This window comes from Manis javanica, chromosome 7 (genome assembly GCF_040802235.1).
Source record: "Manis javanica isolate MJ-LG chromosome 7, MJ_LKY, whole genome shotgun sequence".
Taxonomy (NCBI): Eukaryota; Metazoa; Chordata; class Mammalia; order Pholidota; family Manidae; genus Manis; species Manis javanica.
In genome coordinates this window covers 122,538,486-122,566,439 of record NC_133162.1, presented here as the reverse complement: position 1 = coordinate 122,566,439, position 27,954 = coordinate 122,538,486, and the positions used below count along the sequence as shown (strand labels likewise).

The 27,954-nt window shown below is 34.2% G+C and overlaps 1 protein-coding gene across 7 annotated transcripts in view; it reads right to left on the bottom strand.

Moving 5' to 3' along the window:
• GALNT13 (polypeptide N-acetylgalactosaminyltransferase 13) overlaps positions 1–27,954 on the bottom strand; it is a 494,477-nt gene that overhangs the window by 58,032 nt on the left and 408,491 nt on the right. The window contains exon 10 of one of the 7 annotated variants that reach the window (XM_073241476.1): positions 10,936–11,156. The exons of the other annotated variants lie outside the window; for them this stretch is intronic. Coding sequence (XP_073097577.1) covers positions 10,951–11,156 — 206 coding nt within the window. The 3' untranslated portion in view covers positions 10,936–10,950. Of the gene's footprint in view, positions 1–10,935; positions 11,157–27,954 lie in introns of those variants that run through there. 7 annotated transcript variants of the gene reach the window in all.

The following is a 27,954-nucleotide window of genomic DNA, read 5'->3' as shown; positions in this document are numbered from 1 at the left end:
GTTCTTTCCTACTTGATTTCTCTGCAAAATTCTCCATTTCAGTAAGTAGCACAAATATCCACCATTTTCCAGGGAAAAAACATACAGTAATTCTTTGCAATTCCTGCTGGGTCCACATGCACACTATATCCCCAGCTCCAATACCATGCCCACCACAATCTTGGCCCCACACTCTTTCATATTTTGCGTAAACTAGCAATGCAATCACCTCCTAACTATTCCCCTGACATCTTCCATTTCTCCAACTACCTTTATTTACTATTGTCTACTCTCTAGACGATATATTTGAAATATAAATAAAATCACATTTCTCCCCTTCTCCGAAGATCCAAGGATTTTCTATTGTTCTAAAAATAATGAACAATATCCTAACCATTGCCTAAGATCGTTCTTGAAATAACTTAGCTGTCTCCCTGAACTAATAATCATCTCTATTCATTTCATTGTAGCCACATTGGCTTCTGTTGTTCTTTTCTTTGCTTCTCTTCAATCATACCAAGTTCATTTCCAATTGACATCTTTGTACTGGTTTTTTTTCCTGTCTGGAATGGTATTACCCTGGAACTTCCATGAGTTGTCCTGAACTTCATCCAAATGTCTGCTTAAACTTAACTTTATCACATTCACTCTGACCTTCCTATTTAAATTGATCCCCCCCATTGCTAGAGTAGGCAATTAGTTAGACAAATGCAGGGGAAAGGGTCCAGCACATCACCAAAAAGGTTCACCCCAACCAACCCCAAACCCTCCTTAGTTCCCAGTTCCACAGGCAAGACACATAGTTTATCAGGAGATCTAGACAGTCAAGGACACCTGCACTGTCAAGCGGCCCAAGACCACAGGGCCTTCCCTGATTATGAGGCATGGGAAAGGCCCAAAGTCCTGTCCAAACGTCACCCCACCTCATTAAAATAACATCTAAAACTAATTAGCATTGTGGTTTTGGCCCTTTGTGGGTAAGCTGCCTGTGCACCGAGTAAAAGGTTATACAACCTAGAGCCCTCAATCAACCTGTCAATCAAATGATGGAAGATGCTGGGCAGGACTTTCTGCCATCTTAAGAAAAAAATAAAAACCAACCAAACCCTAATAAGTGGGCTGCTTCTGGTTTCCAGACAGCCTGCTTTTCTGTCTCAAGAGTGTACTTTTCAGTTTAACTCCATAAATTCCTCACTGCTTTTCTTTGCTGTCTGGTCTCTCAACTGAATTCTTTCCTTCAAGAAGTCAAAAATCAGAGAAACAACCGGGAACACCATCATCCTGGGTCATGTTCTATCCCTCTATTCTGATGAATTGTTCTCCATATTATTGCTTGATATATATATTATAAATTTATTCTGTTATTTTTTTCTAGGCACCTGGGCACTTTTGTTCATTAATGAACAAAATAAATCAAAGTATTTCCTCTTTGGAGTGTACTTTCTGAGGGAAGAAGACATAAACAATAATACATTGAAATTAATCCATTCTGTGACAATAACAGACTGGGATCAACAAGGAAGGTTGCAATAGAAGGAATATTAATGCATTATTTTTTCAAAGGCAACTTAAAATTGAGCTCCAAGTTTTTAAAGTAGCTCTTTCAGTGGGATTTGCACAAACCATGGGAAAGCTTTGACAATTAGATAAAGTTTCATGATGAGTTAGAAAAAGAAAGTATTTTAATTAAGTCCAAGTTTGCAGGTTTGATTAACAGTTAAATTATAACTGCTTTATTTATTTTATATAACACTTTTGGATTGCTATGCTTTTATAACCTGTCCTTTATTAGTCATTTGTAAATCTACTTCATGGTGGTATTAAATTTAGATATGTAGATCAATCATGTTTTCAATTTTTAAATAGACAGTAGATGGAAAATCATAGTCATCTCAGTTAAGTTCTTCCCTCTTGGATGCCTACTAAGCCTAATAGTTCTGGTTCCCTATAATCGACATACTTGACAGAATAGTCTGATTATAGGCTAAGTCTGAATTTTATGCATAAGAATATGTATTGCAGCTTACCTTTAAGTGGACAAAAAGGGAAATGATTTCCTTCAATAGGAAATACTTAAGTAAATCAATGATATATCTAATTGACAAAATATAATTCATATATTGAAACTGTTATGTCTCTATAAGAATATGGAAACATGTTAATAAATTTTTTTAATTGTACTGTTATTGTAACTAAATAAAATGAAAATGTATGGAACAAAAAAATGAGAAAAATAACAACACATTACTTTTTCTACTAAAAAAATGGGAGAGGAAATAAATCTAAAAAATCTCATATTTTTTTCTTAAGCACAACAATTAAAATTATGAAGGATTTTAATCAAAAGGATGAATTAAAGGATTTTATATACAATGATACATTAACAATACACTTGCATATTATAGTAAACCAGTATACATGGTTTCAGCTCAGAAGTTTTATATTTTCAAAATTCCCTATAATAGCAAATAATCTTTATTTTGTAATGTATTTTGAAAATTTGTCATCAGGAATAAGATCCTTATGAATAAGGATTTGCATTTCTTTCTTTTCAAAAGAAATAATAATAAAAAAGATAATTTTTAAGCCAACTAGAGATTACTGTATTTTAGATTATAATAATTTATTTATAGCAGATTATTTGGAATATTTTTAAAATGTAAAACTACCCTTTTACAACACCATTTTAATTTTTACCCATTCTTGATATGCACACAAATTACCCAGTTCATAACTGCTTATTATGAAGTCCCTCGATAGAATTACATTAACAGGCGGACGGCTCATGCCAACTAATAATACACAGTGATTATCTGTTGAATTAATCTTTTACTATTATCACTGCAATTTTATTTTAATGACAAAGATCACAGCCTCTGCTGAAAGGTATTTCACACAGAAGAAGCAAATACCGGACGCCTTCTCAATGTACTTAAGTCTGATCTCCATAGTTAAAAGATGGGGCAGGTCTTAACGCTAAATTTTGAAGTAATCCAGGTAATTGCCTCAAATTTCAGTTCACTTTGAGAGTAAAAGTCCCATATTCAACTGCTCGGACCTAGATCAATGAGAACAAGGGAAATAAAAGAAGCAAATCTTTGCAATAGCATTTAAAAATAAACATCAATTTGATATCAGTTAAGGCAAATGGCCTACAAAATCTACAATCTCTAGGAAAAAAATATTCTAAGGACATTCAAGGCAGTATTTACCATCCTTCAGAAGCTAGAGCAGACAGAATATGTGTCACTTGCAACCCAACTCACATATTTTATGGGGAATGCAGAGGGGATACTGCCAATGAAAATACTACTCATCTAACCTCTATGCATTTTGTTTTTTTATGGTTCTGTCCTCCAATAGTGAGAAAGGATTTGCATATAACTTACATATTAATCTTTTAAAAACTTCTTAACTGAGCAGTGTGTATTCAATCGCAGATAATTCTAAAACATTGATATGTATGAAAAGTAAAATTAAAATCTCCTGTAATATGAATATATTTGCAATATGGTAACAATTTTTCTAGATTTCTATTTATATATAATGATACAGAAACAACTTCTATTACAAAAATTGATTCATACTGTAGTATGCACTGATAATTTGCTTTTTTTCCAAAATAGTTATGTCATGAACAGTTTTCAGGTCAATTAAACTCTTCTATAACTTTATTTTTAAATATCTTTGTGGCATTCTATTTTGCAAGTTGGTAAAAACTTATTTAATAATTTCCCTATAGTTAATTGGATATTCAAGTTGTTTCTAATTTTGGACTTTAAAAATAAATGAGCATCTTTGTACACTTTTTTATTATGCTCTTGAGTATTTCATTAGGATAATCTCTAGATGCAATGTATTTTGATAAATTATATGACAGTTTTAAGGCTTTTAAAAATATCTTTCTATTACCTACCTGGCTCTTAGAAAGGTTGTTCGAGTTTACATACACTCTAATGGTGTAAGAAGCTAATTTCCCTTCCATAACACCGACTGTTTTAATTTATTCTTTAATCTACCACATTTTATTGTCTGGAGAGAAATGGTATCTCATTATTATTTGAAATAGATTACTCGAGATAATTCTTCTGTTGGCCTTGCTATTTCTTCTTCCAGAAATTCCCTATTCTTTCCCTTTTCCATTGAAGTATTCAATTTTTTGATGTATAAGTACTCTTGATACAAGTGTCTTGGGGTATGTATGATACAAATATTGAAATTTTTAGGTGCTTATTTTTACAACACAGAAAAATATTAACTCCAGGGGGAAATATGTCCTCAGCCCACAGCAAATAACCTTTGAAGCCAAAATCAGTCAAAAGGAAAAATAAAGTGAGAGAAACCCATTTACTGCCTATAAGAAGTCATCTACTTCTGCTTGCCAGTGTCTCTCACGACCTAATCGCAAAAGGACCCCAAAAATACCTCTCTTCCCACCCACTTTGTAATCACCTATTGATATGGAAATGCACTAAGACCAGGTAAGAGATTCTGGAAATACTGTAATTTTACCTACAAATACTAAAAATATTTTCCGTTGTGTTTTCTGACTTTCATATTTTGCTTAGAAAGGCCTTCACTGTCCTGGGATACAAAGAATGTCCTTCTATTCTTAAAATGTTTCACTTTATGTACACATACACATATTTTTTTAATTTAATGCATTAAGCATCTGAAATTTATTTTACTGTATCTCCAACCATGTTTGTTTTTGGCTTTTGTTGTCTTTGTTCCTTTGTGTATTATATATTATATAAATATGAAATAAGTTACTTGTTTCTGTTTCACTTTGCTTTAACTAAGGGCACTAACCAGCTCTTTAACATATCTTATTTCTTGAACAATCTGTAGGCCAACCATTTTTATAATTTAATTTTATCTAGAATCAACTCAGTGTACTATATAGCTGTACATTTAGATGACATTATTTTGACCCCTGTGAAATCTAAAAGAGAATTTGCATTTTGATATTGGTTTTTATTGAGGGTAAATTTAAAAAAGTTACTGAACACTTGTTATTCTACCAGCATTATGATTATGCTGAAGTCCTTGGGTATCTAATCACATAATTTTGTTTTACCCTTTTAAAATAAAAAAATCTCAAAAGCAATTTTTTTTTTTATGGATTCAGAAAGTGGAAAATCTGTGTCTTTCCCTGACAACTGATTTATTATTATCTTACAAACACTGTAACTTTATAGTTGATAAGGTATTCCTATATATCTCATGAATATATCCAATGTATCACATGAATTTAGAATGTATAAAGCCATCTCAAATATTTTTTGAAGTAGGACAACTATTCATCCATCCATTGCATGGTATGGTATGGTAAGGTCCCAGAAGTACTGGAACAGGAGAAATACCATTATTTAGGGAACTTCATGTTCTAAACTACACAATAAAAACTTTTGTATATACTTTCTCATTATTAAATCTCCATAACATTTCTATCATTATTGCTGCTTTTTGTTTAAAGATGAAATTGGGGCTTTGAATGGTTAAATAGCTTGTTCAAACTTACTGAAGAAATATCAGGAAGAGAGTAGAAGTCACTCACACCCATCTTACATCAAAGTCCATGCTCTTGCCCACTCAACTAAAATAGGATAAAAACTAGATGAACTTTGAAAAACTTATCTTCCCTGGGTGGTAAGACAAAACGTGGTAACTATACCTTGAAGGATCGAATACACTTGGCAAATTTTTCCTGTCCTGACAAATCAGTGTGATCTAAGATCCTGGAAACACTTGAATTCATAGAATTAAATTGATCAGTAATGATATAATTAGGAATTACACTACTGATTTGACAAATAAACCCAAGCCAGAGAGTCTCAGTGAGCAACTGACTAATCAACCAAGTATTCCCATAAAGTGCTTCATAAATTGTATACCATCCATCACAGGATGCTAGATGTAACTGTTTCTTCAGCTCTATGACACACATTACATTATTATACCACCTCCAAAACAGTGATATGTTTTATAATCAATATCACCTTACAATTCCTCCCGGGCAGAGGACAATTGTATTGCAGTTGTCACTGCTCAAGTATGTGCAAACTTGTTTTTCTCTTTGTTGAAACTACCCAATGGCAGTTTGACTAATTGTAACTCTGGGGAAAGGAAATCTCAGGACAAAATACCTCTAAAACTGAAATAAGTCAAAGGTAGAAATAAAGTTTAAAATCCATTTATTGCTTACAAACTGCAGTCCGGGACCATCTCTCTTTCCTGCTCTGGCCAAAGCAAAACCAGCATTCCCCCTAACAGGTACAGATAAGCCCTCAGTTGCCCATGTAATTTATTAATCAATATGGAGATGAACCTCTCTCCACCTCTGAGGAATGCCTACAGATATGCAAATGCACTGAAGCCATAAACATCTCCACCCCTGAGGAACGCCTGTTGATATGCAAATGCACTAAAGCCAGGCGAGATATTCTGGAAATATTACAATTTTACCCACACTAATTAATTAGTGGACATTTAAATCAGTGGTGTTTAAATACATCCTGATTATTGTCTGAAAAACTTTCCTGTGATACTTCTGGTAAAATCAAGAAAGTACCAGTGGAAATTTACTAAATGGTTTCAGGCACTTGAAAGAAACTCACAGGGATAATAATGTTTTAAGAAAGTCTGTATTGTCAAATCTCATTGAATGACCAACATATGCCTTGATTCTGTAATGAAAAGTGATTCCAAAGAGTCAGCCTCCAAATGTGAACAAGTTGCTTGATTGATTTATTTTGCTTATTTAAAAAAATTCTATATGTGTGCAAGAATATGATCTAAAAAAGCTGAATTGGCTTATGTCTAAAGGAGTTACTTTAATAGGGACAAATAATTCTAAGTGAAAAGGAAATCTTACTTTGTAGTTCAACTGGCAACTTTTTCTTAATGGCTTACAGTAAAATGGTGATCTTTAAATTGATGGCAGCTTAAATTAGATGAAACACAGTACTTAAACATTTATTATCTGGACTTATTTTAATAGAAACAATGACCCAAATACAGTCAAATCAGTTATCTTTACTACAGTACTTCTCATTACTTTTACTATGCTGAAGCACGTATTGAATATCCACAGTAGGCAATGTTTCCCAAATGTACCCAGCCTTTTCCAGAATTTTGAGACAATAATGCTCCATTGAAAACAATTTGAGGAACACAGCTTTATTGTATTCTAAATATTAGTCATTCACAAGATGTAAATTGACTTATTAGAGAAAAACCTTTGGGGAAAAAAATTCTATATGCTTTTAAATTTTTTTCTTTAGGAAATTTCCTTTGTAAGATTTTAAGACAATGATAAGTAAATATGAACACATGTATTTGTTGATGTGTGTATTTATGTTCAATGTCTAGAACTGCATCTGGCACCAAGAGACATTCTTTAAATGTTAGTTGTACTGCTATCTTGCACATACTCTTCTCTGTCTTCTCCTTTTCCCTCTCTTTTTCACATGTATGTGTGTATATAAGAAACATTAGACATATTTTCTTTCATGATTTGGAATTACTCCCTTATACTTACTAAAATATTTATATATCTAATAAAAGAGAGAGGGGGAGGGAAGGATTAGTTCATGCAAAATTTGATTCCAAAGTGTCAATCGGTCTCATTGCAAAGAATATTATTAATAATTTTTAATGTTTATTCAAGTGCATTTTCCTAGTCTGCATTTAGTCAGCATTCTTGTCTGCAAAGCCAATAAGGAAATCTAATTATGTTTTCGAATTATGAGTTATTAGTAGAAAAAACCCATACAACCCAGGAAGACTAGTGTGAATTGGTTGCCACATCTTATTAACTCAAGTAATATCTGAGATTATATTATGGAACATGTTAACTCCCATAGAAGAAATATTAAGTTCACATAGTCAATTCTTGAGTATCTAGGTGAACAGAATGTAAACCTAGGGTATATAATTTTTCTCTAACAGGAGTAACTTGTATACATTTAAATATTTCTATCTATGCAGCAAAGGGAAAAATTCTTAATAAATGCAGGTAAGATTAAAGATAGGAAGAACCTGCTCTTCACTTAGGGACTGGTTCAAACTGCCTGGATTTGAATTCTACTCTGCCACATCTGAGATTTATGTAATCTCATAGGCAATTTATGTAATCTCATAGGGCCTTGGTTCTTTCCACTACCAAATGGGCAGAGCACCTTTCTCAGAGTATTATTGTGATTGTTAAATTAGTTAACATGTACAATTCTTAAACACTGCCTACTACATAGAAAGTGCTCACTAAATGTTCTCTGTTATGTTTGTTGTTTTTTTTAATGTGCACCTAAATGGCTCATCATCCCATAAGAGAAGAGTAGGCTAGTTATTTTGTGAGCCTGTGCACATTTGCTGCATATAAGGTGAATGGAGCAGGAAATCATCAACTAAAGTTTGGCCCAGATGTCCTTTCAGTTAGAAGCGTAAATACATCACCTTCAGGATTCCTCAGAATTGCACTACTACAGGTATTGAAGGTCTCAGCCCAAGCATTTTTTCTAAACCCAAAGTACTACTAAAATGAAGGTGAAGCTCCACACACTTCTGTACTTGCCATTTCCCCCGTCCGTATTTCCACACTCCAGTGGTTCTGACACATACACCATGCAAGAAAAACACAGATTCCATAACCATGGCCTTACAGTAAAGAAAATACTCTATGAAGAACAGTAGGAATTCAGATTTTAAAAAAAAGAACAATTGACTTGTGTTTTGAAAGAAAAATTGCAAAAATACTCTCAACCTCTACTGACAACTGATTTCTCCTTTCTGTTCTGAACTACAATGAATGAGTGAGCTGGGAAAGGCTACAGGAAGGCCATTAGTCACCCTCGGGACACTGTGCATCACTACTATGCAACAACCAATGACAAAAATTTTAATAAGCATAAGTTTGACTTATGATTTTTGGGAATGGTAGAGTAACATATTGCTCCTGGGTTTCCGGTGCAGTATTTATCTTCTTCTAGCACCAGTCATGTCAAAGACTTGATACTGAAAACCAAGCAAAGTTATTTATAGCTTACATAAGATACGGTTCACAAACCAGACTTAACACTGTTTGGTGTAGATCTTCTCAGCAGTTGCTAAACAAGGGCTACTTTCAGTAAAGATTGCAAACAGGCCAAGTGTGTCAGCTGTACTATTGTGATGTTAAAATAATTCTTTTACATAATAGTCTAGTACTCTACTACTTAGGGAATTCTAACATACTTCCCTTCTTTTCAGAGCCTTGTATTTTTCTCTGGATGTCACTGGTCTAAGTCTATGGTACTACTTTTCTCAACAAACCCTCCAGCTCCAGAGAAGGGAAAGGGCAGTTGAAGGGGTAGGCAGAACGCCAACATCTTGAGAGGAATGGCATTTGTATAAGGTAGTATTTTGTTTCCTGGTGAGTATTTGATTTGTCTAGAGGAAAGGAAAGCATTTTGTAATATACCATAGCTATGGTATGCAAATATACAAACTCTGAAGACATCAGGAGAGTCTCTTAAAATACAATCCTACAAATATTGATTTAAGCTTCTCACATTATTCCTCCTGCCTTCTGACTACTTGATGCAAATAGGTTAAAACCTCAAAATCATTGGTTCAAAGATGAAGGAAATAGATAAAAACCCATGAAAAATTGTCAATGCAGGAAAAATTTATTGATGAACAACTGTATAAAATCACAACATGAATCAAAATTGTAACTGAGTTAGTTAGAATTTTGAGCTTTCACAGATGAAAAACTTAAGGTGTCAAGTAATGCAATTGATAAGGGCATGAGCTCCCACTGGAACCTAGGTCTCTTGACTTGCAGCTCAGTGCCCTTACCATCTGTTCCTTCACTCACCAAGCTTCCATTGTTTCTCTCTCTGTGTTGTGTACTCTGCTGGGTGACAGTGATGAACTGTTAGACAAAAACTATATTCAGTTTCTTCTCTCACAGCCTAATCAGCAATCTAATAACCAATCAAATGGGGTAGGTCAGGGATGGCTTCTCTGAAGTGGTCATTGGGCTGAAATGGCAATTCAAGGTGGGTGAGATAAGATGGAGAGTGAAACTGGATGGGCATTTCAGAAAATATCATCTGGTTTTATTTTTTAGGAATGTACTGATAAAAAGGTTGTTTTTCTTTGGCTATTACCAAAGATTTCTCACTTCTTTATTTCTGTATTATTGTCTGGGGCAAACAGACTCTCAGATGGCTCTGATTATCCCCACTTCTTGATATCCAAGCTCCTATTGGTACCTTTTCCTGAAGTGTGAACAGAACCTGTAACTTGTTCTAACCAAAGAATATGACAAAGATAAAGAGGTGTCACTTCTGTGATAATGTTATATTAACATTGTAACTTACATCTTACTACAGATTCTCTATTGTGTTTCCCCCTTAATGGCTTTGGTGAGTTAAACTGCTGTATTATAAGCTGTCCTGTGGAGAGGCCCACATAGCGAGGAACTGATGGCCGATAGCCAGCAAAGAGTTGAACCTCTTGTTTGACAATCTTCAAGGAACTCAATTCTAACAACAATCACAAGAACTTGGAAGCAGATTCTTCTCCAGCTGGGCTTTGAGATGAAACTGTAGTCCTAGCTGACGTGTTATTTGAAGCCTGTGAAGAGACCCTGAAGCAGTGGATTAGGCTTTGCCTGGATTACTGACCCACAGGCCTTGTGAGATAATAAATGTGTGTGCTTTTAAACACTAAGTTTGTAGTAATTTACTATACATCAATAGATAATTAATATATCATGCTTTTGTGTCATTATAGATTATATTTTGTGGAGGGCAGAAGTGAGGTCACTGAATCCAGCCACCAGAAGTGATATCACTGAAAGTAACACCAGAACCAGAAGTGACAACACCGGATATGAGATCAGCCCAGAAGTGACATCATGTGGGCAGCTCATAAAAGTGAGCCTGTGCATATAAACTGCACTTTGAAATAAAACTGCATCACTTATCTGCCACCAGCGGCCAGTGAAGCTCCTGATCCCAATTTATGGGACTTCATTTCTGTGTCTTTGTTTATCTCTGTATTTTTCTTGCATCTCCCATCCACCCCTCTCAGGTTCAGCTGAGTCATGGAGCGAGTCTCCACAATATTTGAAATGACTTCTTTTTGATCCTGACACATTAAGTCCCCTATTATCTTATCAAAATCTCCTAGAAAAGAAACAAACAAAAATTCTGGGGAGAAAATTATGAAATTATTTAAGTCATTATTTATTCCTTAATATATACATTTAAAGTCTCTTAAAGCAGAACATCTGGAAGTATAATCCATAACCACTTAAGAATACAAAGAGAAAGATATTCTACCACCTTTTGTCTCAAACTGGCAGATTAGAGTCTAGAAAACATTATACTAAAAACTGTGGAGAAATGGAGACTTAGATGAATAATTTCAGTATTTCATGGGTAAATGAATGATCCACCTGAGTACGAATTCCAGATCCATCACACACCAGTCATACAACCTTGGAAAGACAACTTTACTCATGCAAGGTACCCTAGAAATAATAATTTTAAATACTTCATAGACTTAGGAAGAAATAAATGAGAAAATGCTTAGAAAGTACCTTGGTACAGAGAGCCCCCATATTTTAACTGTCGTTATGTCAAAACTTATAAATGCCTTTTGTTCAGTTATACAAAGTTTGCAGGAAAGTATTTCCTAATCCAGTAACAGATTACAGATTATTATTATACTTTTTGAATTTTTAGATACAAATGGGAAAATTTTTAAGTTTAATTACATTCTTTCTGCTAAATTGGAAATATTTTAAAGTAATTTCAGTGATTTTAGTCATGGGTTAAGATATTTGCTACATCAGGTAGTAGTCATTAAGACAATGTTTTATTAATATTTTCATGGGGCTCAACAATCTTAATCCCTTTAATCTTTTTTATGGGGTTTTTAATCTTGCATTATTTTCTTCCTGCTCAATGTTCAGTGTTCACTGAGTTAAGATGTACTCTGTAAGGCAGTGTTACAGAATTTATCACAAATTTTTAAGCGTATTAAACTTTTATGGTCACTATACAGTATAATTATAGATTTCTGCTTGACAATAAATCAATGTTTCCATTTTACAGAATGCAGACATTATGGGACTTCATTCATATTCAGCAATTATTAACACATCAGTATGTGTTCACATTTTAAATAGCTTCTAGATACTTTAAAAAATTTCTTCATTTTAGATATACAACATGAGAATCAAGTAGTCTTTTAAGGAACTGAATATGTGGGAGAATATCAGACAATGTTAATTGACCAAACATGAATTCCTTTAAAATTATTTACACTAAAGCAATATTTTAGTTTGCACTCATAGCTTCATAATCAAGGTCTCTATTCTTAAATATGGTCAATAATAACATTAACAAAAGGTTAAGAACACTAGATCAAGCCTTGTTTATAAAAATCCAATTTAAGACTTTCTTTAAAAAGGGGAGAAAGCTACAAGGCATTTTACATGGTGGGTTTGTCATCAGAACATGTTATTAGTCCTTAGCAAGCATGACATATGTGTTATCATCATAAGCAAACTAAAGATTTTCAACTGTTCTAGCAAGGTGGGTAATGACATAAAATTTAAGTGGCTTTAAAAAAATGTTCCTGATGTCGTTTTATTTTCTGCCTTAAAAGATCTGGGTATCACTTATTAAGCATCATTATGCATATTATATGCTCTCTGAAATTACTGCCATTTCTATAGTTCCATTTTACATAGGAAAATTTCTTTTTATAACAAGAGTGGGTCTCAAATAAACATTTAATCTTTTTTTAATTTTAAGTTTTTTATTTTTAAATTTTTTTTTAAATTAAATTTTAAATTTAAGTTAAATTTTTAAATTTTAATTTTAAATTAAATTTTTAAATTTAAGTCAAATTTTAAGTTCAGAAAGGAGATTCTTAATTATACAAGCCCATGTAGAGTTATCATGACAAACTGGTGCAAATCAATGGTTAATCCAAGGAAAATCATCCTTCACATTGTTTTACATGACTTTAACATATATTTTTGTAATACAAGAAATTGTTGTAACAAATCTGCCATCTGCATGGCTTAACTTAGAATAAAATGCAATTTTTTATGCATGTATAAACTACATTAGATAAGGCACCTACAACAGAGAGGTTGAATAATGGTTTTGGTATAAATTTCCTAGAATTTCAGGCTTTTCCTATTCGAAAGAGGTTCAGGAAGAAGTTATTCTCCCTGAACTAATATGAAATATTAGTTATACACACTTCCTCTTTGTCTCAAGAGAAGAGGCGCAAAGCTGTGCATCTCAGATCATTCATCAGAGAATCAACCAATGAGTTTTAGTAACATTTGTGATAAATGATCAATTCTTAATCTGAACATTGAGTATGTGAAGCAGAACATCATGCTATGATTCCTGTGAACTTACTGAATGAGGGTTTAATTTAAGGATATTGTATAGGGATGGGATTCTCTGTGTCAGTTTCCTGGACACAGGAAACTGGAGGTAAAATGGTCAGTGGGTCTGAATTTTGAGTAGTTACTTGGGTTTACGGGTACTGCCAGGTGTGGGGGTCATATGAACACAGTCAAAAGGAAACAGGTCAGTCACGCAGCTAAAAAGGTGGTATGTCAACAGAGATCCCTAAGCTCTGGTTCTCCCAATAGGCCACAGTGCCGCGTTCGGGCAAATCACTGAACTCTCTCCATGAGGCATTTCCTGATTACATTGTCTGACAGGAGCACAGCTCTCTTCCCTTTTGTAGCTATTGATTTCCCCAACTATTATTTAATCAAGCATACTATTTAAATATCTTTTTTAATTGTCTATCTTCCTACTACCAGGTAATCTCCAAGAAAATAAATATTTTTGTCTTATTCATGTACCTCTATATCTACAGGACCTAGAAGAATGTCTGGCACATACTATATAATCAATATATGTTTGTTAAGTGAATGAACTACTCCTTTTAAGTCTGATGAACTGCTTCTATGTGAATTGTCATTTTTATTTCCTTTGTAAAGTCTCCTTTAAATAACTAAAGGTTAATGTGTACACTAACGCCACAGATGAGCCTTCCTTTATTGCTATATTTAGAAGATATGGGCTTGATTTTGTTAGTAGAGCAAGTGCAAAGCAAAGCAACCATTCCCCTCCCTACAAAGTGCCAAAAATTTTCTGATGCAAAAAGTAAAAGGAAAAATTACCAGTGTCAATTAACATGGGTCATAGATATGTGAAAAAGACTGGTCACAAAAAGATAATAAACAATGCAGGCAACTCAAAAAAAGGAAAATAAGTTCTTACAAAAGAAGATTATTGTCACATCATTCTTTATAATTTAATATTTGTTGCATATATTGCCAAGATTATTGTCACATCATTGTTTATAATTTAATATTTGCTGCATATATTTACCAAGCTAATCATATTTAATTACAAACTACATTACCTATTATTCTTAACAAATCATTTCACTGTCTTCAAAAGTCCAATTTTAGGAAATCCTTCAGATACAATTATAAGGTTGTATCTCAACTGGGTAGACATAACATTCTAGTATAACCAGGTTCTGCTGCTAAGAGTATTCAAAATATCTATGACAATTCTAATGAATTCTGCTTTATTAAGACATTTTTTTATATTTTTTTATTTATACAGATAGTCACCTCACTTTTTTTCCTCTAGTAAAAATTGTCTTTTCTTGAGCAAATCCCATTTTTTTGGGGGGACCATACTTTGAACCCTCATTCAGTAAGTTCACAGGAATCATAGCATGATGTTGTTCTGCTACACATACTCAATGTTCAGATTAAGAATTTATCATTTATCACAAATGTTATTTTTGTGATAACAAATGATATTTTGTGATAGTTATTTTGTGATAACTAAAACTCATTGGTTGATTCTCTGATGAATATATTAAATATATTCAGTAATTTATAAGGGGAGGAATTAGAGCTGCAGGGAACTCAACTGGGAATCTTTGGATATTTGTTGTAGTTTGGAACACAAATCTTAAGTCTTTTCTGCTTTATTTCTTCAACCAAGCATTGTGGAATCATGGAAAACCCTAGGTAATACTGTCCTCCATATCTATGAGTTTGAAGTAAAAACAAATTCATCATGATTGAAAATTTTTATTTGCCAGATAATGTTCATAGTTATAAATGGACATTAAACTACCATTTGTGTTTTCATTCAGTTTATAACATATTTGCTATGATTTTGACATAAATTGGGATTTCAAACTCAAGAGAGTGTAGTAAGGCACAAACACCTAAAAATTATGCTGCACGTACATCTGCATTCTATTGACTAAATTTCTTTCAAGTAAAACCTTAAATACTCACATCTTTTTAAAAATCCAACTCTGCTGGGGAAGAAATGGATTTTTACCTCTCAGTACTGACTCAGTGAAATATAACATGATTTATCTCAAACTGTTTATATACCCTCTAGTGTAGTTCAAAGTATGCCCCCCCCAAAAAAAATGGGATTTGCTCAAGAAAAGACAATTTTTACTAAAGGAAAAAAAGTGAGGTGACTATCTGTATGAATAAAAAAAAACACCCCATTTCTTTCAATCCTACGGATTTTCTTAATAGAACTATTTCGTTGGATATATATCACTGCTCCATATCACTTTTTCCCAGTGAATGAAAAAGGCAGACTATGTATTACTTTGGACTACGTTATGGGACATAAAAAGGGTTTAAATTTTGTAAGATCTGAATGTGTTCATTAATGAGTAGACCCTTGAAATAAAATGCAATTTAAAAGAATTATGAAATCTTTAAGTGAACATACTGTGTTATTACACGTTGCCAATACCAAAAGAAAATCGAATGTGGACTCTCATACTCTTTATTACTCAAAGAATCCAGTAGATGGAAACCTTTCCCTTTTCAAATTCAAATTGCTTCAAAAGCATGTTCGAATTTGCTATTCCTGATGAAAGAACAGCTAGAAATAGCGGGGGACGAAACTATACACCTACTTGGTCTCCTAAGAGCTTATCAGAAAGACCACAATTTACCTGCTTTGGAAGTGGTTTGGAAATTGCATTATCAAAGTCAGGTTGTTTTGACCCCCATGGGATGAGTGAGAAATGGAAGAATAAATCGATTGGTTCCTGAAGCCAGGATCTAGGTGGCTGCAGTTTTGTTTGTCTTCCTGCATTAGTATCCATGTTCTTGCTGCCCTTTCTCAGTGATAAAGTCCTTAGGCTAGTGGTTCCATCTGTTTCCTGACTCTACAGTTCTTTGGAGCAGTCCCGAGATGAGAAGAGAAGGACGTTCTGAATTATGTTCTCCTGGGATGAGCAAAGTGACCCACAGTTTCCCTGAGGGGTAAAGCTCGAGTGCGCAGCCTGGCTTGGTGTCACTGTGCACCTGTGTGTGGCCTCTGTCTTCCTCAAACTGATCACCTCTGCCTTCTTACCAGAGTATTGAGCATCATTTTTCAGAGCATCTCTAGAACCTTACACTTCACTGACCAGGCATGAATGATTGCATTCTAAATAAGTGATCAAATTTAATCATTAAGAAGAATTAAATCACTCTTAGGCTAAGATTTGTTATTTAGTTCTCTAAGATTTGTTATTTAGTTCTCTCTCTCTTTGAAAGATATTCAAAACTAGGGTAGTTAAAACTCTGGAGTTGCAGTATTTCAATGTACAGTGTAAGCTGAGTATTTGTGTCAGTTCAAATCTTAATATGGAATTAACACTTTGGCAGGAAAACCATAATTTTCATCACTTCTAAAAGAGGAGTTGAATGGTGTTTTATCCATGGGTTTACAAGTTGAACCACTGAAACTATGTAGAATGGCAACCTCTGCTAGTGTAAGTAGGGTATTTGAAATCAACACTACCCACAATCCACCAAATTGCATTGCAATTAAGTAATGGTTCTCCGGCCCCTTTTCGTAACTCAGTTTGAAGTTTATAGTTAAGCTTTAATTTAGAGCTCTATCTCTGGAAATGGCTTCTAACTGCTCTAACTGCTCATCAGTTTTCCTTGTACTAAGCAAGAGTCATCAGCTCACGTTTCATTGAAAACTCATTTAACCATCTCCCATATGCTTTTGAGGACAAAAAAGCAATATACTTAATTAAGATTTGAAAAACAACAGCTTCAACAACTTCTGTAGGTTAATATACGCAAGTGTTCTTTCTTGAACAAGTAGGGATCTGGATGAAATATTTGGGTAATGTTTCCTGAATACAGGAAATTCACCACCTACCTGAAGGCATACAGCGATAAAATTAAAATTCACATCAGTTTGCAAAATGGAGGGTTTCATCTTGCAGCCACACTCTCAATTTCTATACTGTACAAGAATTAAGGAAGAAGGAAGCAGGAAAAGAGAGGAGACCAGAAGTAAAAATAAACCCTGTTTTAATTGGTCAACTGTCTCAGATGATTAAGGCTGAAGGAGGAATTCACAAAAAGCCTTTGAGAAACGATAACATATTTGAAAACAACTTTAGCCTTACAATTTAGGAGACCCCAAATGGCACTTGATACATGAAAATATTTCATAAATAAAAACAAACAAAACAAAGCAAAATACACAACAAACCCACACAGTTCTGGATATTTTGTCATGATTCACATTCCTTTTAAAAATCCTTAAAAATTCTTAAAGCAGTATGCCTGCTGCACTTCTGAACTACAAGGCAAGATAAGATTGCACCTAAGATGGAAAAGCATTAATTGTTATGAATCAGTGATCAAAACTAACTTTGTGTCTTAGACTTAGCTATTATGTAGGCCAAAGAATTCAAAACACCAATTTTTAAAAATTTAAACATGGGATGTTCATTGATTTTAAAAGCAGTTCTGGCTTTTATACAAGATTTTTGAGGGAAACAATTCCAGTGATGGGGGTTCTCGGCTCTATCCCTGACTGGCTTTGTGATCTTTAACAAGGAATATATAACGTTCAGAGCATTGTTTTTCTTCTTAGTAAGCTGCAGGGTTGGACTTCATGGTCTTTAAATCGGCTTCATAGTTTTGAATTACAGAGACATGGACAGACAGAATCTAAGGAGGGAGGGGCTGAAAAGTCTGGATGCCACTGAGATTCAAGTCTCAATTTAAATTGCAAGGACATATATACCGTTCAATTTTGTCATGCCATTCCTGTATTTAGTTTGATTATTAAAATAGTAAAGTTCAGTGATTTTTTTCCTTTTTAATTAGTGTGTTTCCTCATATATGATGTCTTAGTTTCAGCATCAACATCTTATAATAAATTACAAGTGCTAAAGCTTTATTATAAACAGAGGAAATCATTTTGCACATTATATATTTTCCATAATGTTTTCATGACTCTAATTCTCTAATTGACTTTGGCATTAAAATGCTAAGAAAAATGTTTTGACTTTTCAAAACTTCCATTCAATTTTAGCTTATCTTAGTTCCTAGAAATAATGTCCTTAACAAAATAATATTCTAAAAAACTATTTTAGACAATATTAATGATTAAATGAAATACCAAGTCCATCTTTTAACTTATTTTAACACATCATATTGAAAATGAAAAAAAGTAAATGGGGTTTATAATATTTCATGATTTGCATTCACTTAAAAAAGACATGACTTAGTTTTACAGATAAGGAAATATATACTCATTTTGGAAAGTTTCAAATATATAAAAAAGAAATTATAAACTAATAATGACATGCAATCCCACTATGCAGAAATAAACAAAAGTAACATTATATTACATTTCTTTTCAATATTTATTTTCTATGTATTTTTCATCTACCTGAAAACATACTGTATTTTTCATTTTTGCTTTACCTTTTTTCTAAGCAACTTCTTAATGAAAAGCACTTTAAATTTTAATGGCGGCATGATAATCTATTAATAACATTATTTAATTACTCCGTCCTCTATTGTGATTGTCAGATCTTATCCCTGTACAATATTATAAATGGCATTGTGATAAATATACTTGTGCATAAGTATTTGCATGAATTTTGTAATAACCTGTAAACCTCTTGCTTAATAGGGCTCCAGGGACCAAAAATCTGTTTTCATTGCCTCTAGTTGCTAGAGAAAATTTGCAACCACACAAATAAATCAGCAAAGCAGAAGAATAGTGTATTTTTTCATACCCTGAGATATTGAGAACTTTAGGATTATTAGTCTGAGCAAGTTCTGTGATCCTCTCTAACCAGATGAACTTCAAGTTAATGTGACAATAAAATCACACTCATTTTGATGACTTCTTCAAGTTAGTGTGACAATAAAATCACACTCAATATGATGACTTTTGTTAAGTTTTGAATTAAACTATCCATTTTGTGTACATCTAAGTAACTTTCCTATGACCTAAACAAAGGTTTACTTGTTTTCATAAAGCTACTTTGCTTTAGATCCTTAACAAAGGTGTCTGAGTAATTCCAAAAAAATAGCTATCTATATTCCTCAGTCTTCATGAAAACATGTCTTCCTTCCTAATACATTATACCAACTTACTGACTATGATTTGAGGGAATGGATTGCCATTTTATTTATATTCTTGTCTATATCAGCTATAAACACTTAAACTTGCACTCGTAACATTTTGGAAAGCTCTGAATTGGATAAATTGTTCATTCTTTTAATGAACTATGAGACAGTAAGTATTTCTATATATGTCTTGGCCAGGCCATTGATCATAATGACCTCAAGAGACTAATATTTCTAAGGGAAATTATGATTTAACAAAAACATTAACGTGTAGGAGGACTGTCTTTTTTATTTAATAAAAAACATAAAACATATGAAAAATAGGGACAGCTTTTAAAATTCTTTTGTAAATATTTTTGTTTTTTTAAACCAATGGACTTATTTCATACCTTTTCCCCACTCAGCATCAGACTACAGCTGCAAATCAAGCAACGAGAATTTCTTCAGTGGTGGAAAATAAAAATGCCCACTCTTGCTAACAGAAGATGAGCTAAATAAAATTACGCAGTTTCTGTCTGGCCTCCTCAAGGATTTTCCTCTTGTTATTGTTTATATTTATCCTTGTGGGTAAAATTGTAATATTTTCAGAATATCTCGCCTGGCTTTACTACATCTGCATATCAGTAGGCACTCAAGGGTGGAGAGAAGTATGGCTTTAGTGCATTGGCATCATTCCTCAGGGGTGGAGAGAAGTTCATCTCCCTATCAATGGGTAATACCTAGGCAATGGAGGGCTTATCTGTACCTGAGAGGTGAGGGGGAGGACCGGTTTTGCTTCTGCTGGAGCAGGAAAAAGAGAAGAGCCTAGACTGCAGTTTGTAAGCAATAAACAGGTTTTAAACTTTATATCTTGCTTTGACTGATTTCAGTTTTTAGAGGTATTTTGCCCCAGGATTTCCTGGCCCCGGACTTAAAATTCTAAATCATCAATTTCTCCCTCTCTACTTTTCCTCCTCCTGAGTACATTTTGGAAAGAGCTTTCCAAATGTTAGTACATTTAGTGGAAATATCCTCAGAATTTCCATTAGAAAAATATAGTCAGAAGTACAGTGATAATAGCAACAACAAACACTTGCCATCTTCACCTCTTCACTCTCTTTCACATGTAAAACTCTGGAAACATTTGTTGATAAAAGTGATTCTCAATGCCAGCAGCATATTAGAATTACCTGTATTCTTTTAAAATATTCTAATTTCCAGCATTCTGAAAAAATACTTCAAGATCCAAAAATACTTCCAAGCTCCTCCCCCACCTCCCAGAAGCCCTGATTTAATTGATTTTAGATTAGACTGGCCTGGGATTAGACATTGGTAAATTCCAAAATTCAACAGGTGATTATGGAAAATGAATCCAGGGTTGAAAAGCAGTAGTCGGTATTCTGTTTCCAGTTCCACACCTCCCACTGTGTCTTCAATCTTCTCTAAAATGGCTTCTATCAATAACACTCCACTGAAACTCCTCCAAGCAAGGACATCAATCACTTCCATATTACCAGATACAATAGTCACTTTTTGTGCTCATTTTACCTTCTCAGCAGCATTCCACACAGGTGACTGACTATTCCCTTCCTGTCAGTTTATCTTTTCCCAGTTATGCAAGAGCATACCTTTCTCATTTTCTTTCTATCTCAACATCCACCCTAATACTCACTGGTGTCTCCTCCTTTGCTGGCCTTCTGAATGTTGTTTTGCCCATTCTCAGACTCTTTGTTCTAATCTAAACTTTCTCCCTAAGTAATTTCATTTAGTCCCATGGGTTTAAATACTATCTATATATGCAGATGTCTCTCAGATTGTTAATTCTAACACTGACAATTCATTATTTATAAATACAACTGCCTATTTGACACTTACACTAGAATATTAGGAAGATGCTTCAGCAAGTCCAGATGAGTCTGCTGCTATTTTGTTCCTTCAGTTTTTTCTTTGTTCTTATACTCCACAGATAAGTGAAATCATTTGGTACTTGTCTTTCTCCACCTGGCTTATTTCACTTAGTATAATACCCTCTAGCTCCATCCATGTTATTGCTAATGGTAGGATTTGTTTTCTTCTTATGGCTGAATAATATTCCATTGTGTATATGTACAACATCTTCTTTATCTATTCATTACTGATGTACACTTAGGTTGCTTCCATTTCTTGGCTATTGTAAATTAACTTTTATTTTTAATGGTAATCTCTAAAACTTCGGTATAACTCAGAGGCTTACCCAAATAATAATAACAACAACCATTTTTTTTTTAGATTTTACAATGTTCCAAGCTCTTTGGTAAAAATCTCCTTATGTATACAAATTCATTTAATCTTCTCTAAAATCTTTGAGATAAAAATTATCTCCATTTTATATACAAAAAAATGAAACTAAAGGAGGCAATATTACCTTGTCAAGTTCACATAATAATTGATAGAGTCTGTATCTAAAGGCAGGAGTTTTTGGCCAGTGCTCTTAACCACTCTATTTTAATTCTCCCAAGGATATAGTCAATACATTCTCTTTTGTCATAGAAGAAATCAACTCTGGGCTCTATTATAATACATAATTTGGTTTTGGGTAGGCATAATGCCTACGATATGTAAATATGTGAATATAAAAGGTAGAAGCAATGAAAATTCCTTCTTCTTCTGGTGTTCAAATCAGGCATAAGGGAAAGAGTACTTGATGGTATTTCTTGATTTACATCTTTCATAATCTAGTCTAATCAGTTCCTATGTGCTACCTTCAAAGTTAGACTCAGTTTGTTGGGATGCCTGAAACTTTAGTGGCATCTTAAGAATGACTCACTTAAGACAATCTGTGTTCAAGGCAGAGAAAAAGATGGTGGAGTAGGAAGGTTAGGTGGAAACCTCCTCCCCAAAACATATAAATATTAAAATACAGCAAATACAACTAAACCTGAAAATCACCTGAAGACTGCAAACAGACTGCTTACATCTAGGGAAGAAGAGAAGACATCACAGAAATGGGTAAAGTGGCAAAGCTGATTGAGTGGGGCCTAAACCCTCCACCCACCCCAGCCCACAGGCAGGAGAAAGAGGAATGAACCAGGGAGTGGGTAGGAGCCAAGAATCACTGAACACCTGGCCCTGGAGATCTGCTCTGGGAGCAGGAGCTCACATTACATGGTGTTCTGGTGATTAGCAGGGCTGGACAACAAAAACAAGCAGAACACTTTGGGAAGCTGAGATCTCAGCTGCTTATGAAGAACAGGCCCAATCTACCTGTCCCCTGATACAAAAGCAAAGCAGGCAGTTTGAAAGACTTCCCAGCAGAGAGAGGGGTGCCAGAGGGGCAACTGTTAGAGCTCTCTTCTCAGGAGAAATGGAAGGTGGATGATACCTCCCAGCTTGCCCTCAGCCCAAAAGTTTGGGAACTCTCAGGAGCCCAAGACACTCCATCCTCCTCGCTGGCAGTGCAGACCCAAGGTTCCTCCATGAGTGCATGGCTTACAGACAATCCACTTGACCTGCAGTTGTATCAGACTTTGCTGCCAGGTAGGCAGAGGGAGACCCTTGAAGCTTACCTGGCTCTGTTTTAGCCCAACATGGGAGGTACCTGAAGGAGCCAGTCTCCAGAGCTCCATCCCTGCACATGCAGTTCCTGAACAATGGGCCAGGGCAGAGCCTCACAGCAGCCTGCCCAGCCTATTAACCTTGTAGCCCTCACCATTGATGCAAGCCAGGCAGAGGGTGGCCCTGCCCACAGTAACTCCAGCAGAGACTTCTGAGCTGGTCACAAAGGTGTGTCTGAAGCAAACTGCTTGCCTAGAATCAGACCACTGTAAGCCAGAAGAAAGGTGGCCCCACTCACTGCACGCCAACAGCAGGGATCCTGTACTGGAAAATAAAGAGTTTTGAGCTGCTGGGCACTAGAGGGTACCTCAAATCATAAAGCTATTACTCCATAGGAGGAATGACAGAAAGCCTGACAAATGAGGAGGCAGAGGAATATGTTCCAAACAAAACTACAAAAAAAAAAACACCATAAAGAAGGCTGAATGAAACAGAAATCACCAGTCTTCTTGATAAATATTTCAAAGTAAAAGTTATAAACATGCTCATGTATCTACAGAAAAATACTCAAGATCTCAGGGAGGACCTCAACAAAAAGATAGAAGACCTGTAAAAGAGCCACTCAGAGCTGAAGAATACACTATCTGAAATGAAACATACAATAGAGAGATTTAATGGCTGATTATCACAGGTTGCAGAAGCTGTAAAACAAATGGTAAATGAAAGGGAATACTAAAACAATGAGGACAGAAACAGAAAAAGAATCTCTAGGAATGAAAAAATAATAAGAGAGCTGTGTGACCAATCCAAATGGAACAATATTCACGTAATAGGGGTACCAAAGGGAGAAGAGGGAGATGAAGGGATAGAAAGACTCTTTGATGAAAATAATTGTTGAAAATTTCCATAATCTGGGGAAGGAAATAGACACTCAGATCATAGAAGCAGAGAGAGCCCTTAACAAAAGGAACTCAAGGAAGACAAAATCAAGACATGTAATAATTAAAATGGCAAAGGTCAAGGACAAGGAGAGAGTATTAAAATCATCCAGAAAGTGAAAAAAGATCATGCACAAAGGAAATCCAATCAGGCTATCAGCAAACTTCTCAGCAGAAACCTTACAGGCCAGAAGGGAGTGACTTGATATATTTAATGCACTGAAACAGAAGAACCTCCAACCAAGTATACTCTACCTGGCAAGATTATCATTTAAATTTGAAGCAGGGATTAAAGAATTTCCAGATAAATAAAAGTTGAAAGAATTTACCACCACTAACCTTGCCCTACAGAATATGTTAAAGGGACCTGCTCTAGCTGGATGTGTTCCTAAGGCCAAATAGCTTTCACCAGTGAAAATAAACTGACAGTAAGGTAGTAGACCAATAAATTACCAAGCAAGTACAAAATCAATACAAAATAAAAGGAGCAAAATCAACTACTTACAAAAAAAGTCAAAGGATACACAAAAAGTGCAGATTATGACACCTAATGCATAAATTGTGGAGGAGAAAAAAGAAGAAAAAAGTAGCTTTAAATTGTGTTTGAAAAAGAGTAGTCAGCAATTTATGACACACTTATATAGTCAGGAGGCTATCCTTGAAACTTTGGTAGCCACAAAACTAAAACCAACAATTTATACTCACAAAAGAATAAAAATAAAACATAGAAATACAATCACACTAAAAAACACCCATCAAATAACAAGAAAAGAGTAAAAGAGAAGAAAGGAACAGAGAGAAACTATAAAAAGAACCAGAAAACAATAAAAAGGCAATAGTACATATATATATCAATAACCACCCTAAATGAAATGGACATAATGCACCAATCGAAAGATACAGAGTGGCACAATAGATAAAAAAAAACAAAGACCTATCTATATGCTTCCTACAGGACACTCATTTCAGACCCAAAGACATACACAGACTAGAACTGAAGGGATAGAAAGAAGATATTTCATGCACATAATAGGGAGACAAAAGCAGGAGCAGCAGTACTTATATAAGACAAAATAGATTTCAAAACAAAGTAAAAAGAGACAAAGAAAGACATTAGATAATGACTAAGGGTTCAGTACAAAAAGAGGATATAACTATTATAAGTATCTATGCACCCAATATGGGAGCACCTAAATATGTAAAACAAATACTAACAGAGTTAAATAGACTGCAACACATTCATTTTAGGAGACTTTAACATAACACTCACATTAATAGACAGATCAACCAGACAGAAAATAAGTAAGGGAACAGAGGCAATGAACAATATATTAGATCAGATGGACTTAACAGATATCTATAAAACATTGCATCTAATAGCAGCAAGATACCATTCTTCTCAAATGTACATGGAATATTTTCCAGAATAGATTACATGTTAGGTCACAAAAAGAGCCTCAATAAATTCATAAAGATTGAAATTGTATCAAGCAGCTTCTCAGACCACAATGGTATGAAACTAGAAATAAATTATACAAAGAAAACAAAAAAGCCTTCAAACACATGGAGGCTAAAGAACATGCTGCTAAATAATCAACGGATCAATGACCAAATTAAAATAGAAATCAACCAAAACATGGAAACAAATGAAAACAAAAACTCCACAGCTCCAAACCTGTGGGATGCATCTAAGGCAGTTATAAGAGTAAAGGATATATACAGGCTTGCCTCAAAATACAGGCTTGCCTCAAAAAACAAGAACAATTCACAATTAAAGAAAGTAGAAAAAGAACAAATGAAGCCCAAAGTTAGTAGAAGGAGGGACATAATAAAGAGCCAAGCAGAAATAAATAGAAAAGAAAAAAAAAAGAAAAGAAAAATCAATGAATCCAGGACTTGCCTCTTTGAGAAAATAAACAAAATAAACCACTAGACAGACTTACCAGGAAAAAAAGAGAGTGTACACACATAAACAAAATCAAAAATGAGAAAGAAAAAAATCACTATGGACACCACAGAAATACAAAGAATTATTAAAGAATATGATGAAAAATTATCCACCACTAAATTGGACAACCTAGAAGAACTGGACAACTTTTTAGAAAAATACAACCTTCCAAGATTGAGCCAGGAAGAAATAGAAAAGCTTAACAGACCAATTACCAGCAGTGAAATCAAATTGGTGTTCAAAACTTACCTAAAATTCAAAGCTGAATTGTATCAAACATTAAAAAGAGCTAATACTCATCCTCCTTAACATATTTCAAAAAGTAGAAGAGAGGGAATATTTCCAAACTCATTCTATGAGGCCAGCATCACTCTAATACCAAAACTAGACAAAGACACCACAAAAAAAAGAAAATTACAGACCAATATCCTTGATGAACATAGATACAAAAATCACAAATAAAATAGTAGCAAACTGAATTCAAAATTACATCAAAAAGATCATCCATCATGACCAAGTGGAATTTATTCCAAGAATGCAAGGATGTTACAATATTTGTAAATTAATCAATACCATACTGCACATTAACAAAAAGAAAGACAAAAATCACACAATCATCTCAAAAAATTCTTAAAGCATTTGACAAAATTCAACATCTATTCATGATAAAAATTCTTAACAAAATGTGTATAGATGTTACATACCTCAACATAATAAAGACCATATATGACAAACCCACAGCCAACATCATACTTAATAGTGAAAAGCTGAAAACTTTCCCTCTAAGATCCAGGACAAGACAAGGATGCCCACTTTCACTACCTTCATTCAACATAGTACTAGAGGTCCTAGCCACAGCAATCAAACAACACAAAGAGATAAAAGGCATCCAAATTGGTAAAAAATAAGTTAAACTGTCACTATTTGCAGATGACATGATATTATACATGGAAAACCCTAAAGACTCCAACCAAAAATATTAAGACTAATAACTGAATTCAGCAGAGTTGCAAGATACAAAATTAATACACAGAAATCTGTCACATTCCTATATATTAATGAACTAGTAGAAAGAGAAATCAGGAAAACAATTCCACTTACAATTGCATCAGAAGAATAAAATACCAAGGAATAAACCTAACCAAGGAGGTGAAAGACCTTTGCTCTGAAAACTATAAGACACTTATGAGAGAAATTAAAGAAGACAACAAGAAATGGAAATATATTCATGCTCATGGGTAGGAAGAATTAATATTGTCAAATGGCCATCCTGCCTAAAGCAACCTGCAGATTTAATGCAATCCCTATTAAAATAACAATAGCATTCTTCAACTAACTAGAATAAATAGTTCTAAAGCTCATATGGAACCACAGAAGACCCCAAATAGCCAGAGCAATCCTGAGAAAGAAGAAACAAAGCTGGGGTAATTATTCTCCTTGACTTACAAGCTGTACTACAAAGCTACAGCAATCAAAACAATTTGGTACTGGCACAAGAACAGACCCATAGATCAATGGAACAGAATAGATAGCCCAGATATAAATCCACACATACATAGTCAATTAATATATAATAAAGGAGCCATGAATATACAATGGGGAAAAGACAACCTCTTAAACAACTAGTGTTTGGAGAACTGGACAACTACAAGTAAGAGAATGAAACTGAATTATTGTCTAACTCCATACACAAAAGTAAACTTGAAATGGATCAAAAACCTGAATGTAAGTCATGAAACCATAAAACACTTGGAAAATATAGGCAAAAATCTCTTGAATATAAGCATAAGCAAGTTTTTCATGGGCACATCTCCTTGGGCAAGGGAAAGAAAATAAAAAATGAACAAGTAGGACCACATCAAACTAAAAAGCTCTGTACAGCAAAGGACACAATAGCAGAACAAAAAGGCATCCTATAGTGTCAGAGCATGTATTCATAAATGAGTCATAAAAGGGGTTAACATCCAATATACATAAAGAACTCATATGCCTCAACACCCAAAAAACAAATAACCTGATTAAGAGATGGGCAGAGGACCTAAACAAACACTTCTCCAAAGAAGAAATACAAATGGCCAGCAGGCACATGAAAAGTTGTTTCA